The sequence below is a fragment of the Arachis stenosperma genome, chromosome 10 (genome assembly GCF_014773155.1).
Source record: "Arachis stenosperma cultivar V10309 chromosome 10, arast.V10309.gnm1.PFL2, whole genome shotgun sequence".
Taxonomy (NCBI): domain Eukaryota; kingdom Viridiplantae; phylum Streptophyta; class Magnoliopsida; order Fabales; family Fabaceae; genus Arachis; species Arachis stenosperma.
This window is the reverse complement of record NC_080386.1, coordinates 121,109,640-121,126,790: the sequence shown is the minus strand read 5'-3', so window position 1 is coordinate 121,126,790 and position 17,151 is coordinate 121,109,640. Positions and strand designations below refer to the sequence as shown.

General features: G+C 35.9%; 2 protein-coding genes and 2 non-coding genes across 7 annotated transcripts; 1 reads left to right on the top strand and 3 right to left on the bottom strand.

Annotated features, from left to right (window-relative positions):
• Positions 1-3,313: 3,313 nt before the first annotated feature.
• Positions 3,314-3,385, bottom strand: TRNAD-GUC (transfer RNA aspartic acid (anticodon GUC)). The gene has a single exon. It is a non-coding gene; the product is annotated as a tRNA-Asp (tRNA).
• On the top strand, positions 3,361-10,216 carry LOC130954121 (cell division control protein 48 homolog B). Of its 2 annotated transcripts, XM_057880858.1 has the most exons (13): positions 3,361-3,558; positions 4,106-4,248; positions 4,328-4,372; positions 4,797-4,852; positions 4,942-5,091; positions 5,693-5,797; positions 6,049-6,148; positions 6,957-7,238; positions 7,312-7,481; positions 8,285-8,413; positions 8,809-8,896; positions 9,280-9,357; positions 9,597-10,216. In XM_057880858.1, the coding sequence occupies exons 2-13, from the start codon at positions 4,114-4,116 to the stop codon at positions 10,065-10,067; spliced, it is 1,809 nt and encodes a 602-aa protein (XP_057736841.1). In that variant the 5' UTR covers positions 3,361-3,558; positions 4,106-4,113; the 3' UTR covers positions 10,068-10,216. The 2 variants fall into 2 exon arrangements, with proteins under 2 accessions (XP_057736841.1, XP_057736842.1); XM_057880859.1 differs by lacking the exons at positions 3,361-3,558; positions 4,106-4,248 and having other exon boundaries at positions 6,045-6,148.
• A 414-nt stretch (positions 10,217-10,630) lies between these two features.
• Positions 10,631-10,702, bottom strand: TRNAD-GUC (transfer RNA aspartic acid (anticodon GUC)). Its single transcript has one exon. It is a non-coding gene; the product is annotated as a tRNA-Asp (tRNA).
• A 596-nt stretch (positions 10,703-11,298) lies between these two features.
• LOC130954302 (squamosa promoter-binding-like protein 13A) lies at positions 11,299-15,567 on the bottom strand. 3 transcript variants are annotated; one of them, XM_057881037.1, is made up of 5 exons: positions 15,439-15,567; positions 14,118-15,318; positions 13,480-13,616; positions 12,172-13,058; positions 11,299-11,653 (listed from the first exon to the last, which is right to left on the bottom strand). In XM_057881037.1, exons 2-4 carry the CDS (start codon positions 14,750-14,752, stop codon positions 12,187-12,189), a joined length of 1,644 nt encoding a protein of 547 aa, XP_057737020.1. In that variant the 5' UTR covers positions 14,753-15,318; positions 15,439-15,567; the 3' UTR covers positions 11,299-11,653; positions 12,172-12,186. The 3 variants fall into 3 exon arrangements, with proteins under 3 accessions (XP_057737020.1, XP_057737019.1, XP_057737021.1); XM_057881036.1 differs by lacking the exon at positions 15,439-15,567 and having other exon boundaries at positions 14,118-15,374; XM_057881038.1 differs by lacking the exons at positions 11,299-11,653; positions 15,439-15,567 and having other exon boundaries at positions 12,171-13,058; positions 14,118-15,382.
• Positions 15,568-17,151: the final 1,584 nt, after the last annotated feature.

Here is a 17,151-nt window from a genome sequence, read left to right as displayed (position 1 = left end):
AAAGGATGACGACCTTTAACGGGGCGTACCTTGAAGTATTTATCTTTAAACCCATGGTAGGAGTCCTCAAACAAACCAAAAATCCTTCGACCTTGGGCAGATCGGAAGGATATGAACCCCTTCTTCGCCTTCCCTTCCTTCGAAGGGTTTGTAAGGTTACAAAAGAAAAGAAAAACATCCACGGACACCGGCAACTCGAGATATTCACAAACCATCTCGAAACAGCAGATCGAAGCCCAACTGTTTGGATGCAGCTGCGACGGCGCCATGAAAATCCGACTAAGAAGTGCCATTTGGAAGGCGGAAAAAGCAATGCGAACCCCCACTTGAGTAAACATGGACTTATAAAACCAAATCTAGTCGGAAACTCGGGGAGAATTGAAGTTGCTCGTATAATCGCTCGTTGGGGGCCGGGACGAAAACATCATAATTAGACTCCTTGTCAGTTCCTCCACATAAGTACTCGTTTTGCCGGAACTCGGTGAGCTCCTCCTCGCCTATTTGGTTGGGGGAGTCCCTCAGATCGGAAACCACCCAGGCATAGGGGTCGTACGCCGCGGGGGAAGGGGAAGCTCGTGAGGTGATGCGAGGCATACCTACATGGGGGCACCACCCAGTTAGTCTAAGAGGTCGGGTGCTCGGAACGAACTTAGAGACTACACTTAACCTATTCTGCAACTAAAAATAAGCATGGCTAAAAGCAAAGTCCAAACAAGGCCTACCCTGGAATGGTAACCCCCCCTAACGCACCTACTTGACGCCAAAGACCAGCCATTACGCGTAATCAAGCAAACAACATGCATGAAGAAGAAACAGTGGCAAAAGTAAAAGGAACACCAAAAAGAGAGTAAAGAAATGCATGTTTTACCTGGATTGATTATGGAGATTTGAAAAGGAAGGTGAGAATGACACCCTGGGATCTTCTGAAGAAGGAGAAAATGGAGATGACTAGAACGAAGACGTAAGGATGAATGCCAAAGCAAAATGCAGAACAGTTTTAAAACTACCACCCAAAGGAGCGCGAAAAGCCTGGGGGTAAATTAGTCTTTGCACGCGGGGTTTTTTAGCCCATTATGAGCATTTAATGCTCTACGCGAAGAACGAGGCGACGAAAGGTCGCCTCAGCAACAAACGGACACGTGCGCGAGGGGCACGTTCTCTACACGAATGGCCGACCTGACGACAACGTATGAAAGAAGAGATAACACGCCACCAACAACCCTCACGGTTATTGCTAGCGCGTTGGGGGCACTGTTACAGCCCGGCCCAAAAGGGGTCACGGGCCAAACCGACCCGATTACCACCCGACCCGAACGGTCGGGTAGAAAGCATCCAGCTGTCGACCCGGACACGCGTCCTAGACAGCTGTGGTAGGAAGCTTCTATCATAATGGGCTCTACCCTTGGGAGGGGGCCCACGCCTGACACGGTATAAATGGGGAGGGTCCTACCCCTCCCCCAAGGTACGTCACACATACCACCTACCCACTTTTCGCCTGCGCACTGACTGACTAGAGCGTCGGAGTATCTTTACAGGTGACACCCCCCATCTCTCCACAACGAGATCTCGGCTGCTCGGTTGGACCATCTCCAGCACAGTCACAGAACCAGACACACCCCACCAACTTCAATCACTACCCAAACCGTCCGGTACACGACGAACCGTACAGACTTAAATCTTATCTTTTTTTTATTATTTATGAGTATCTGAGGACTTTTTCATGAATAAAATGTTTCTTCTATAAAAATTAAAAAAAAAATAAATAATTCACAAATATAACTATCTTACCACGAGAATAAAAAAAAGTGAGAGCAGATAACTTAGGATTATTCAATGACTTATGAATGTATTCAATTTGATTAGCATATCGTATACAACTTAAAGTCAAATGAACTTTAAAATAACTTTATCAGATATATCAAACAAATGCTCTAGCGATAGAAACTAAGTTGTTTTAAGATATAAATAATGCAACCGATAATTTATTTTATCCATAAATATCGCCCACCTTTGTGGGCTATTGGATATGAAAAGTGTATAGAATCAAGATGAGTGTCCTTTAATAGTTTTAAATTTGAGTTTTACAAAAAATCTATCCCAGTCAAATTCTTGACTTAATATTTAAATTAGTCTTTAAAATTACATTTATATTTCTAGCCTCTAAAAATTTGATTCACTTATTTATTTTAATTTCTCAACTTAGTACACATGATTCACCCTAGTCTCTAACCTTATTTTTACCACAGAATCATTAAGTAACAATTAAAATTTTTTATTCAATTTAATCTCTACAAAATATTTAAAATTTTAATCTTCATTTTACTTAAGAGTTTAAAGACTTCTTATAAAACAAATTAAAATAAAAAATTTCAATTGTCACTTTAAATAATCATTAAAAAATTTAGTGAAATAACTGTAAATCCATCTTAATATGCTATTAATAGTTCGATGATAGAAACAGAATTAGAACAATGTGAATCACAAAAAATTAAATTGAATAAATTAAAACTTTACAAACTAAATTAAACCACAGATATCAACTCAAAAATCGATTTGAATATTAACTCCATTTTTTATAACGAAGTTTATTAACAAAGCAAAAAAAAAAAAAAAAAATACTAAAGTAGAGCTTTTGTTTAGCAGCACTGATGTCAACTTAAATTTTTAGTGCAACCCTTGTTTTGTGGAGTTGATTACAATTAATTATTAGTATATTAATAAGCAATAAGCTACTAAATCGCATATCTCCTAATTCATTTTATTTTTATTAGTATAATAAAAAATATTTTTGTATATTCAATGAATATACTTTAAGAAAAAAAAAATTAAACACCAATTTTTCATAGATTCCCATTATATATATTTAGATTAGATAGTAGATAGTAGCTTAAAATATACCATTATATTTTTATTATTAAAGTTGACAGTTATTAATTAGTTATTATCTATAAACACAAGTTGTTAGATTGTCACAATAATACAATGTTCTTAGTTGCATGTTTTTTGTGCCGCCCAAGCCAGCAAACCAATGCCAATGCTCAAAACAAAAGCTGATATATGCCATTAACAAATTGCAAATCTGATCATATTCATTTGGACAATCATCATTTTGTGGTAAGACGGCACCTACTAATTAAGGTCATTATTTGAATTTGCGGCTACTACTCATCGTTTATTCCACCTTTATTCCTACAATTAAGTGAAATATAGAAGACCCGACTTCTGGGTCCCCTTGGAAAAATAAAATAAAGGGCCTCATGTAATGATCCAAGACCTTTCAAAAAAATGATCCCAAGAAAAGATTAAAAAAGAACGCCGTTGCCGGGGATCGAACCCGGGTCACCCGCGTGACAGGCGGGAATACTCACCACTATACTACAACGACCTTGTTGCTAGCTTAAATTATAAAGTTTTATTTTAATGTTGATAATTCAAAGTCATAACCCCATTTCTTCGTTATCAAAAATTCAAAACACAAAACCCTCGCGCGATTTCTGTTTCATTTCGCGGCGGCGCTCTATTCCTCTCTCGCTTTCTCTGCGTATTCCGTTCAATCTGGTGAGCCGTTTTTATTTCTTTCATATTTACTTTTTTTTTATTAAATTAGTTGATCGGAGTTGGTAAATATGTAGAAGAAGAATCAGAAAAGTTGGGAGGGAAGAATATATTTTGGGTATAAGAACGAGGGAACTATGACTGCATAACAAAGGAAGTGAAAAAAGATTTCTTTTAAAAGTTTTGTTGTGGGGCTCTTTTTGGTCAGAAGAGAACGTTTTCTCTGTGCGTCAAAGGTTATAAGTCTATGGCAGAATAATGGTAAGGAAAAAAAATAAAAAATAAAAATGAAAATTTGACGATGTGAATTTAGTGTAATGTGACAGCCTTTTCTTTTTTCTGCTGAGATGAAAAATGGACCTTTAAATTGAATTGAATTTGTTGAGAATTCTAGGATTTTTACGGTGGAAATATATGCCTAACTAATTTAGTCCACGATTAGTTGATAATTGGTGAAAATACGGATACATAACTAAATTGCTGTGTGAAATTTTCATATATTTTCAACTTTGATGCCCCTACCCTAAATTGTTAATATTTGTTGACATAGTTTCTGAGATGGAAAGCAGCAGCAATAACCAGTGGAGTGCTGAGGAAGCCATTGGTGGCAATGTCCAAGCTCTTCAAGCACTCAGAGAAATCATCATCTTCCCGCGCCTATTTTCTCGACAAGCGCAGAGCCTTGGCCTCAAAGTTCACTTCTTTTCATTTCCCTCCTTTATTCACAGTGTTCTTTTCTTTTCTTTTTTCTAACCACCAACGACATTCTCAGTGGCCACGGGGATTGCTGCTCTATGGCCCACCAGGCACTGGAAAGGTAAAAAAAAAAATCCATGAGACATTTATTGATTCTACAACTTGGATTTGAGTTTGTGAGAGCTCTATTGATATTAATAATAGATATTGTTTCTTCCTTCTTTTGTGTGATCTATTGTTGACCGAGTTTGCTATGAAAATTGGAAAAGAGTGTTTATAGTTTGAGCCAATGAATTACTTTCTTCCGTTGGATTTTCTCTCTAGTTTATATGAGCAACGGTTTCGGTTTGGGGGTTTTCTAATTTAAACTTTATTCTAGTTTGTTGCATCTATCTTTTGTCAGGGACTACTTCGGTGTAAATAACATGTTTTTGCGATGTCCTAATATAATGTGGTTGCACTATAAGTCAAACTTAGCATTTTGCTTTGCATGATAAATTTAGAATTTGCTATTTATATATGCCTGAATGTGTGCCCAATTGCAGACGAGTTTGGTTCGAGCAGTGGTTCGGGAATGTGGGGCGCATTTGAAAATTATTAGGTACCTGTCTTGGATTTACAGGTTCGTGGGTTTTGGTATCAAAATTCTTTGATCTGAGTTGGTTGCTTGTCTGTTTATGTCCTCTGCAGTCCGCACATGGTGCACAGAGCACATGCCGGTGAAAGTGAGAAAATTCTCCGAGAGGCTTTTGCTGAGGCAGCATCTCAAGTAGCTTTGGGCAAGTCATCAGTTATCTTTATAGATGAAATAGATGCACTCTGTCCCCGTCGAGATTCTAAGTATGTGACAGTTGACGACTTTTGTGATGAATATTACTGTGATTTGTCTTAGGTCTTACTTCATTTAAAGATCAATTTACTATTGAATGCAATATTATATGATACTGGATTTTAACAGTGAACTCTTGAGTCTGTTTATAGTATATGTCCATTGAATTCGTTATTATCTTTTAACTAGTCGTGATTGTTTTTTTCAGTCAGTTATATATTGCCCCAATTTTTTACATTGATGTGAGTTAGAATGATATATTTTTGTTCTGTAGAATAGTTAACTAGTTCATAGATTTCATTTTGATACCATTTGAATGATGAAACTATACTTCTTTCTAAGTCTTTATCAATCACTATGTTTTAATTTCCTTTCTTCTCTTTTTGTAATCAATGGGGCACGGCAATTTTTCCCCATATGAATGGATCATTGTGTATTTTGATTTCAATTAGTTTGATTAAGACTTTTACTATGTTGACTAGATAAAATTTTAAGATCCTGAAATATTATGAATGAAATATGTAGTACTGTTTCTTTAGTGAATTCTTTTGAATATATAAAGATATATGTGGGAAGCTTATTGAGGCCATTAATCAAATTGTCTACATGCAGAAGGGAGCAAGATGTCCGAGTTGCCTCACAACTCTTTACACTCATGGACTCTAATAAACCCACGTCTTCTACAGCAGGAGTCGTTGTGGTTGCATCAACTAACAGGTTGTCTTTCATCTTCCAGTAGATTATTTATTACTTCATGAAAATGAAAATTGTATTATATCAGAAGGAAAATAACTAAAGAAGAAACAGAAATTACAGGGGATGCATGTATATTATTAAGAGTGGTTTTCAGTCATGTGATAGTCTTTCATATCTTTGATTCTCTATTCTTTTTTTTTGGTGCTTAGTTGCTGGTTATTTATTCACTTTCTCTCCATTGAATTTGGTGTGTCTGGTTTCTGCATAGACAGAGTGGATGCAATTGACCCCGCTCTAAGAAGATCCGGACGTTTTGATGCTGAAATTGAAGTTACTGTCCCAAATGAAGAAGATCGTTTTCAAATTCTTAAGGTAATTGTTAGAGACAGGGAAACATTTATGCACTATTAAGATGAGTTGGGAATTCATGAGAGATATATTAATAGATATAAAATCATTCATGACTCGTTAGCTGCCACCTGAATCCTTATGGAATTTCTTTGGTGACTGTTGGGTCTGCTCTATACCTTAGCAGTTCAATCAGTTCCTGTCTACTGTTGAGTGGTTTTACTGGTCTCAGGAAAAAGGAAGAAAGCGATTTTTTTGTCAAAATGTGCTATATATGCTTGTGTTTAGAGTATTTGTTTGGACCATTATTCTCATAACTTCAACAATATTTTCTTAAAGAAGCAAGTTTTGTGGGACAAGGTTTGGTGTTTGGCCCTTCTTGAGGGATCTGAAAGTGCATGATCTCTTTCTAGAGGAATTTGTTTCTTTGATATGTTGAAAGATTGGAAAGATATATTTTATTGGCAGCTTTATTCTAATATTCTTTATCATGATGTTCTTGGAAATATTTTCTCTTGTCCGCCTAGCTTTTGGTATAGATATTCTTTGCATCTTGATAAACTTAATGTAATCATATAAAAAAAATGTAATATTAAAAAAAGGAAAAAAAAAAAGTCTCCTGCCAACTTAAACATTTGGGATGGTTTGATTGTGGATAATAATGTTACTCTTTATTCTTTTTCCTGGCAACTATAGTTTCTAACACCAATTACTTAGCAAGAAAGCAATCCTTCAGTTTGCCTTCTATCATTATGCTTGCTACTTAGAATTCTTGTTTGGTAAGTATTTCAGAGCATGAATATATTTGTTCTTTATTTTTACTTTTTTCCAGCTGTATACAAAAAAGATTCCGTTGGATCCCAGTGTTAACATAAAAATTATTGCTGCATCATGCAATGGATATGTTGGAGCTGATTTGGAGGCATTGTGTCGTGAAGCTACCATGTTTGCAATTAAAAGGTCAAATACAAATGAAGATGCTATTAATTTCAGTTTAACAATGGAAGATTGGCAAAACGCAAGGTCCATTGTTGGTCCAAGTATAACAAGAGGTGTTACTGTTGAAGTTCCCAAAGTGACTTGGGAAGACATTGGGGGATTAAAAGATTTGAAGGTTTGTAAACTTTACATTTGATTTTACATTGAGAAACTCAAGATTATTCATGTTTATAATTATACTTGTGCAGAAAAAACTTCAGCAAGCTGTCGAATGGCCTATTAAGCATTCTGATGCATTTTCAAGATTGGGAATATCTCCCGTACGTGGAATTCTTCTCCATGGACCTCCAGGATGCTCAAAAACAACGCTTGCTAAAGCTGCTGCTCATGCTGCCCAAGCTTCTTTCTTTTCTTTGAGGTTTGAATAATTTAATTTTCTACATAGGGTTTATCCTTGTGGTATTCAGTATATAAGTCTTGGATTGATTATTACTTAATTTTATGCCTAAGAAGGAATGATTTTCTCTTCTTCTCCTTAGGAATCACTGTATCAGAGTGTCATTTCAGGAAAAAAACCACAAATCTCCTTGTATAGGGACATGTTATTGTCCTGATGCTTGACAAATTCCACACACAAGTTGTTCATATATTCTCCCAAATATGATGCTGTTGTTTTCAGCTTGAGAATCTAAATTATGCTAGCATACTTGTTTTCCTAGAAGACTTGTATAATCATGCTTGCCTTGCGAAAGTGATAACTTTGGTTTGAAATCCAAAAAAAATAAGTTTGGCTGAAATATATTTTTCCTGTGGATTCCCATTGCTGGGGTCAGTTACACCCACTTGTTGATAAGAACTTAAACTGAACAATCCTAGTTTTGAGGCCAAACAAGAGTGTGCCATGCTCTGAGGTAAGAAACACATTTTATGTCAAATATATATTCTTTCATAAATGAATAAAGTAATCCAACCATATATTTGGCTGTTCTTTTGGAAACGGAAATGTTTGATAACCAAAAACAGCCAGAACTTGTCTTATTCTAACAATTAATTATTGTAAATAAGATAAGTTCTGGCTGTTTTTTTGTCTCCCTATCATTACTGTTTTGGAAATATGTTGCAGTTCTACAACATCCTTATCTCTGATTTCAGTTTTGGAAATACCATCTTAACTCTGATTTCCAAATTATGGACAAATTTTGAAGTAATAAATGCTGATAGTGGTGCAGAATTGTATTCAATGTATGTTGGAGAGGGGGAAGCTCTGCTCCGTAACACATTTCAGAGAGCCCGACTCGCGGCACCCAGTATATTATTCTTTGATGAGGCTGATGTTGTAGCTACAAAACGGTAAGTAACCATTTTCCTTTGTATGAGGATCAAATGCATGTGGGAGGTCATGCCAAGAATCATTAACGTGTTTCCATGCATCTTATTCTGAAATTGTTTTGGCTGAAAGAAAATGTTGCTCTGCACAAATTTGTTATGCTGAACAGCTCCTCTGAGGTGGATCTCAGTGATCAGCCCCATTGCATTTAACACCTACCCTCCTGTAATGTTGATTGCATTGAACTCTAAAATGTTTTTGCGTTTTGGTATGTTTTATGTTTTTAACATTTGGTGCTTTTAAAGCTCAATATTGGATTTAACATCTACCACCCTGTACAAAAAATTTGTTTGGTGTCTTTTTTGTTATGCTTAGAGTGCATAATGAGTTATTTTCGTAATTTATCTCCTAATTGCAGAGGTGATAGTTCAAGCAATAGTGCGACAGTTGGTGAGAGGCTTTTATCCACTTTGTTGACTGAGATTGATGGCTTAGAAGAAGCTAAAGTAAGTTTACCATATGTCTCGTTGCTGTTGGCTATAGGGAGGACATTTTAGTCTCATACTCGTGTTTCTTTTTTTTTTTTTTAATTTAAATATTCTTTTTATACCTTAGATTCTTTTATCAAAATGATAATAAATAAAAAAAATAAAAAAAGAAAGCTCAATGCTCTAGCATCCTGAGTTAGCAAGTACAGGAAACGGGATGCACCCAAAGGGTATAATTGCATCAATAATTGATTTCTCGGTTTGAATCTGTGAGCTTGAAGTCACAAAAACAAAACTGTTTCAAATTAAATAAAAAAAAGAAGTAAGCATAAGACTGGATTCAAGAGATTGGTAGTAAGCGCATTTCCATTTAAGTATATCTCTGTAATTTCTGTTTCCAGGGAATTCTTGTTCTGGCAGCAACAAATCGCCCTTATGCGATTGACGCTGCACTCATGCGTCCAGGACGTTTTGATCTGGTATGATGTTGTATTTAGAATCGTATTTGTATCATTACAATTAAACTCATGTCTGTAGCTGAATCATACACAGTTGGAAGATACAAGCGTGTGTACAATGCAAAATGATGAAAGAATTTCATGAAATCAGCAACTTTACTTCATTAAAAGAAAAGTATTCTCAAACTGTTGACACTGATAGCAACTTGAAAAGGGTCGTCAAGATATTCTCTCATTGATTTATGTATCTGCAATGGCAGGTTCTTTATGTGCCACCGCCTGATTTGGAGGCTCGATATGAGATACTTTGTGTCCATACGCGTAATATGAAAACAGCGAGTGACGTCAATCTCAGACGACTAGCAGAAGACACTGAACTCTTTACAGGAGCTGAACTGGAGGGGTTATGCAGGGAAGCTGGAATTGTGGCTCTAAGGGAAGACATATCCGCCACCGTTGTATGCGATCGTCATTTCCAGATAGTGAAAGATTCTCTAAACCCAGCACTAACAAAAGCTGAAATTGATTCATACTCATCTTTTATGAAGACCTCATCTCAAGCTTTTCCTAGACATTTTGATTCAGATATGGAATCAGATAGGAGCAAAAAGAATGGGTTCAATCCTATGTCTTTGGTTAAAATTAGTGTTGCCAGTTTTGTATTACTTGCTGCTGCTAAATACTATAACATAGGTGGAGACCAAATTGGACCTCATACACCAATGACCTGAAGAACAGTACTTGCATGCTCTTGTAGTTTATTAACAAATTTATATTTCTTTGTTATTTCTAAGGTTAAATTTTATTGTATTTTTGCCTTTTACCGAAAATTGTATATGACAATGTCTCATAATACAAGTGTTACCGATATTAATGGAATTTACTTTTTGGTGTACGATCATTCAAAACATTATCTAAACAGATTATTTAACATTGTTTTAGTTAGTCCAACCAAAAACTCCGAAAAATGCAAGTGCCTCAATTTTAAGTATTATATCTGCAGCAGGAGGGCTATTTCTTTTTTTTCTTTCTTTAATTTGAGATTGATCAATTGAAATAGGAGTATCATTTTCTCTCATGGTAGAATGTAATATCAACATGAACATTTGATTGATAATACAACCCATAAACTGGAGGTATAACTAATAATCTGTATTTTTCATTTATTTTTAATAGCATAGATGTCGGCCATCTTATGCTACCGAAACCTAATTATTGCCGTAGGAGTCCATTACAATTTACCCTAGTAAAATGTCCCCAAAAAAAGCCCAGAGCCTTAGAATACTAAAAAGAACGCCGTTGCCGGGGATCGAACCCGGGTCACCCGCGTGACAGGCGGGAATACTCACCACTATACTACAACGACCTTGATGCTTCATTTACAATTTAAAGCATATATGTATTTAATAAAGTAAATGAATGCTTCGCATTTGTCCTTTTTTATTTTATTTTATCTAGCCGTGCCTTTGTCAACCGACAGAAACTACCTTGATAAAATTATTGCTGAACATTGACATAGAATATATACCATTATTTCCCTATAATAATACAATAAAACTCTTTCACAAGATTTGAACTGAATAGTGTCTAGTTGTGTGTAAGAAACTTTCTTCAGATTTTTCCAATTAGATGTTCATGGTTAGCATTATTGTTTGGCTTAAAGAAAACAAGATCATGACTCATTGTTTTTTGTTTTTTTTCCTCCCTCTCTGCTTGATTCTAGTGACTAGTGCTTTATTTGGAACATGAATCCTCTCAATGTGTGATCTCACACCATGACACCATACAGAATCAATTTAAGAAAACAAAAATTGAAATATTTACACTTTATTTTATGACCATCATTGTAATGGACTTATAGCTAAGGTTGTGTTTATTTGTTGTCTCAACATAATAAAAACACAAACACACACATAGATATCCATAAATACATATAATTTGTTCGAGTGCAAAAACACTAATAGAGACATACACACCTTTATCATTAAAAACCAATTTTACATCTATTGTTGTGTGTCGTTATGTGTCCACCTAATGTCACTACTAAGAGCAAAAATTAGATTCATACAGAAACTAATAATCATGAAGAAATTCAAGTGTGCCTGTATTGAGAAGGCACACTTTAATTTGATACATCTCAGGCTTCTTTGGTTTATTTATTAATATTCACATTGTTATTGGTTACATATATATATTTTTTCAGACTGAGAAGGACTATTCTGTCCAAATAAATAGTTGAGTTATGGTAGGCACTTGTACTGCCATTGCTGTCTTTCTGTGTCTTTGATCACATGCTGCACAATCACAACTTTGTTTCCTGTATCAATATTTAGTTAAGATATTCAGATTGCATGTAAACAGCAAAATCTATATTCTCATTGCATGTTTCTATAAAAATTAGCTTAAATTTTTTTTTTTAAATCAGGATTTTGTTTTTCAAAACTGATCTGATTATTTTTTGAAAAACAATTAAGATTAGCCAGAGATATCTTTTGGTTCTGACTTCTGAGTGGTACTCCCTCGGTCCGTTTTGAAGTGTCATTTCTGGAATGTATTTCGATTCTATCTGAGACATACCAGAAATGACACTTAAGGCAGACGGAGCGAGCAACACATTTTCCATTTGAGACTCAACTTATCAATGAGCTCAATAACATGAGACTTTATTCCTCTCAAAAGAATAAAAATGATTGATTTGGTTTGGAAGAAACATGATCTTAAGCTATTAAGTAGTGAATATGAGCTATGCCAAGTTGCATTTTCTCCGGAGGTTAACTGCTAAAGTATACTGCATAGAGAGACAATTCGACGATGAATATGAAAGGGGAAAAGTACCTTCTTGAAAGGAACTTAAGTAATCCGGAGAGAGACCGATGAATCGTTTTCTTGCTTCACCTGCAAGGATTGTCTCTCACTCTCAACTCGCTGAAGCTGCGAAGACAGTTGAAGCAAGTCGATAGTCGGGACATCATCACATGAGAGACGATCTTTCACATTCACAAAATCTGAACCATGGAATATTCCATCTGCCATTTCAAAGTTGACAATGTCATTGGTGTCAGATATCAGCACAGAGCTAAGAGGACTTCCATCTGCAGGATTCAACTCGGATGGAAACCTATCGGAGACTCCACTCGAAGCTTGCGAAGTTATTCCTATCATCTTTTCAGAGACCTGGCTCATGGCATAATGGCTACTGCTATGGCTGCTCCGAATGACCATTGAGCGAGCCATGGGAATTCCAGATGACTGGCTTGAAGAGTTTTGTGATTGAGATGACAGAAGAGAGAGAGCACAACCAGAGTCTGAAATTCCCGATAGTCCTTGAACAGCCGATTCTGTATCGAAAACATTGAAGTCCTCACCTCCTATGGACGTGTCCTGGAATAATGATTGTGACCCCGTGTTCGGCCCTCCTATGGCAGGTGGATATGAGCTATTATTTTCACAGAAGATGCTAGCCCCAGCAGATGTAGCATCATTATTTTCATGAAGAAAGGGAAATTGCTTCTCATTATATGAAGGAAACAGAGGTCGTGACTGAGGGTGTCCATTAGAGATAGGAACAGAAGAAAGATGCCTAAAACCAGCGCTGTCTTCGGTTTTTATAGGTCTCCACCAGTCACTTGTTCCATATCTCTCAGAAGATAAGGCCCCAGCGGGGAGTATCTCTTGGCAGATGAAAGATGCTGATGTTAGCATGTTTCCCTGGAATCTGCTTTCTGCAAAAGCACCACAGGATCTCTAAGAAATTTACAGATCAAGTAAATTTAAGTATAAAAGATGACTGCCGAATTAAAGAAAAAGTTAGGATCAGAGAATTAGTTATCGAAAATGTCACGAGCCAGATTTTGGTTATGAACAACTCAAAGAAAATGAAGCAGCTCATTAGTCAATATAGAAAATTAAGATCGTAGTATCAGATAGAAACTTGGGAAACCTTAGCCTACATTTCCTTAATAGTGAACAAAGGTTTACTCATTTTTCCTTTTTCACTGAATGGATATATTAGAGAAAGCTGTTGAAAAGGCAAAATATGAATTAATAAAGTAATCAATGAATATGCATGCAGAAATAGGAAGGTTAATGTTAGAGAGGGAGAAAAGTGTTATTATAATGAAGGAATTCAGAACATGTTATTACCACCATATGGCTGAAGCAACCTCCCAGGCTTTCCAGAGTGTATACCAACTTGTGGTTTTCTCCGCCGCTCGTTATGGCCTGCAAGGCGTTTACGACAGCTACGCTTACCATCATCAAATTCAGCCAGCAAATGAAACCTGGATAGTAAGCTAAACATTACAGGAGCGCTATATATCATAATATTAAAGCTTCTTATTTCAAAACTTTGTCCTTTTTCAGAAAACTCAGAGCAGAAATTTTGACGAAGGAAAAGTTATGCAGCAATTTTCGTGGATGCGAATTATGTGTACAATTGCACACAAATCTCATCCATTAAAATTTCTCCCCCAATTTTACCAACATACAAAACTCATCCCTAGTAAGAATATTCATAGAGTGTGGTTTCTTCCTTTTGAGAAAACAAAGTAGCACCTAAATTGGACTATAAAACAATTGGTGAAAACCAATCCCCATTTTTATTTCCCACCAAATAATAATGCAGATTTGAAGAACATAGCTAAAGACAGGAAGAGAATTTGGATGAAAAGCTAAAAAGAGCAGATAAAAGCTTCTTAAACACACATGACATGTAATTAGGAGACAAAAAAGAGCCAACAAATTCAAAAGATGCAAAAGAAAGAAAAGCTTGACCAGCCTACCTACTACATTGCTGACAAAACCTTTGTTCAATACCATTGACAATAACTTTGGAAGTCTTGGAATGAACCTCACAAACTTTGTGCCTCTTATGGTAGTCCTTGCAACCACTCAGATCCTTGTTGCATCCATAGACCTGGCAGTATGCTGTCTGAGAGTGAATCCCAGAAGCTCGAACCCTCTTCGGCGGCGTGGACGACTCCGATGACGACAAAATAGGGGCCCCTTTGGAGAATGCTGGCGCCGCCACACCAACATCACCATGATCAGGAAACCTACCAAGCTTCAAGTCAATAAGTGAATCACGGCCACCACCATTAGAGTCCCCCAAAGAGGCTGAAATCTTGGAATTGAAATCATCTCTTGAAGGGAATGCGTTTGAGGTAGCCATAGCAGGGTCATTATCAATCTTTCTGCTATGAACACTTCCAATTGGATTAGGATCTTGGGGCAATTGTTTCATCCCTGGGAACCCCAATTCCTCAAAACCTTGATTCTCTATGGAAAAACCACCTGGGGTTTTCAGTTCCCAACCCAAGAAGGAACCTTTGCTGTTCCTCCCAAGAGTGTTGGGAGGGGAAATTGCATCGTTTGAGACATAACCCTTCTCTTCAGAAACATAACTCCAAGACTCCATAACATGAATAAGCACACAGCCACACACACACACACACAGAGGCAATTACACAAACACAAAGAGTGCAAGAATCAGAGTGCAAGTATAACCACCTCAATCGATGCAGTTAAAAACACTGTAACAGACTCTGACTCAAACTCAAAACAGAAACAAGAGAAAAAAAAAAGTCTCAACTTGCAATAGCTACTACTTCAGCAGTGGAGTAAAGTTAACAAAAAGAAGGAACACCATTGAAGAGGCTTCAAAAAGAACAAAACACAAGTAAGTAATAGTTACTACTGTCTATAATACTATTATCCCTACTGAAGCTGAAGCTGAAGCTGAGGCAAGACCCTTTTTTTAATTATTTTTTGCAATCAGTGAGACAATAATTATAAGGAAAAGATTAAAGGGGAAAAGGAAAAAAAGAAAGAAAGAGAGTAGAAAAGAAGTGTCAGAAGGGAGCACGTGAAATGGAAAATGGGTTAAGATAATGAATGTGAAGAGTGTGTCAGGTGAAGACAGAGGACTCAATGGAGGCAAAAACACAATCCATGGAGATTCATTCATATATAATCAATCAAAGCCTGTTTCATAAAGAAAATAAAGTATAGTAAGCTATTATTATTGATAAATAATCTTCAAAAAGCTTAACCAAATAATAATAACAATAATATCAGAGAGAAGAAAGGGAGAGACTTTTTTACCAGTGGTGGTGTTGTACTTGAAGAAGAAGAAGAAGAAGAAGAAGAAGAAGTAGAAGTGAGATAATGATGATGATGATGATGCAAACTCAAAGTGAAAAGAGAGACTTTGAATGAATAAATGAATGAATGAATGCTTTGTTTCCCAAATTCCATGAAAAAAAGATTATTTTTTAAAGAGCTTTTGTTTGTTTCTTGTTAGCTGCTGAGAGAGAGAGAGAGAGAGAGAGAGAGAGAGCGAGTTTATAAGGGTCAAAATTGTCATTATGTAAATTTAAATTGTGTTTAGTTTGTGTTTTTACTTTAAATATTTGTTATTTTTATTTTTTTATTTTCATAAAATTTAAAAAAAAATACGGACTTATAATTTATAACATGTGTTATCATCAAACAAATAAAAATTAATTTATAAAAGATAATCTTTCAATAATAAATTGACATATGTGATTTTTAGACAAAATATAAATCTTGCTGATTTACCATATCCAATTATGTTGGTTAACTTTATCTATCTAAAAATTAAAATTATCAAAATAATTTCTCAAATTTTGATATAGATGAAAAAAGGCTAAAAAATATTTGATAGCCATGGAAATGCTATTCTCTATTTATTTATTTTTGAATTTTGGACATTTAATCTTGTAAATATTTTTTATTAATTGAATTTATTACTTAAAATAAAAGTCTCTTATTATATGAGAAAAAAGTTGATTATAGATAGATGTTTTTTTTTTTTTTTTGTTTACCCAAACGGTATCCCCCAATCCGATAGGTTAAGGACTAATCCGTCGCGGATCTGAGCTCCATTTAAGGGTTTGTCGCTGGCCAATGGGTTGCTGCATGCACAAGGCGGGGTTCAAACTCCCGACACTTGCTTAAGTGGACGAGTGAGCTGACAACTTGACCAACCCAAGTTGATATTACTGCTTCTACTATAAGTCCAATTAAAAAAAAAATAATAGTTGGAACTGTTTAAGAAGAAGTTAATGGGCAAAAAATGAGAAACAAGAGCACTAGGTCCAAATTAGTTCCTAAGTGGATGCAGGACTATATAAAGAAATAATCTATGCCATATTAAATCATATTTTTCAATAGTTAGTTACATAGTATACGGGAGAGAGATTCTTACATAGTTTGTTAAGCAATTGGTGAAATATGGAGTCATATACAAGAAGTTTTCACCCCTTATTCGAAGGAGAGGATTATCTGTACTCCTTTCTTTTCCTTCTTTTACACTCTTTTACTCAATTCAATAATACACACTTCTATCAATTCTTACTATTTTGTTGCATTATAATTTCTATATTCATCACTTGATTTTGGAGACTAACATTTAATGCTTTCATTGAGAGTTTCCGTCATAGTAGATCCTGCTGAATCAGCTGCTCTTGAGAGGAGATTACTACCCTTCAGTGTGACCAAATTGAGATCGGCAGTCGCGTCACAGCTACCAACAATCACATGGTTGCAATGGAAGATTCACTGTAAGAGATCCGTAACTTACTGAAAGAGGCTCTAGAGATGAAACAGCCAGAATTCGAGCCAGCCAGTCGCTCATTCACGCCAGAAAATGTCCATCGTATAACCAACAACAGACCACTTGTGAAATGTATCAAGATTGAACTCCCTCTATTTGATGGTGAAGGGATTGATGAATGGTTGTTCAAAGTATGGGAATACTTTGAATGGTATGATGTGCCCATGGACATGCTTGTG

Coding starts and splice junctions, on each gene's coding strand:
- LOC130954302 (XM_057881037.1), bottom strand. CDS start 14,752: ATGGAGTCTTGGAGTTATGTTTCTGAAGAGAAGGGTTATGTCTCAAAC. Junction 13,617..14,117: donor TTTTGTCAGCAATGTAGTAG/GTAGGCTGGTCA, acceptor CTTACTATCCAG/GTTTCATTTGCTGGCTGAAT. Junction 13,059..13,479: donor GTTGCTTCAGCCATATGGTG/GTAATAACATGT, acceptor GTGCTTTTGCAG/AAAGCAGATTCCAGGGAAAC.
- LOC130954121 (XM_057880858.1), top strand. CDS start 4,114: ATGGAAAGCAGCAGCAATAACCAGTGGAGTGCTGAGGAAGCCATTGGT. Junction 4,853..4,941: donor GCGCATTTGAAAATTATTAG/GTACCTGTCTTG, acceptor TGTCCTCTGCAG/TCCGCACATGGTGCACAGAG. Junction 7,239..7,311: donor GGGGATTAAAAGATTTGAAG/GTTTGTAAACTT, acceptor ATACTTGTGCAG/AAAAAACTTCAGCAAGCTGT.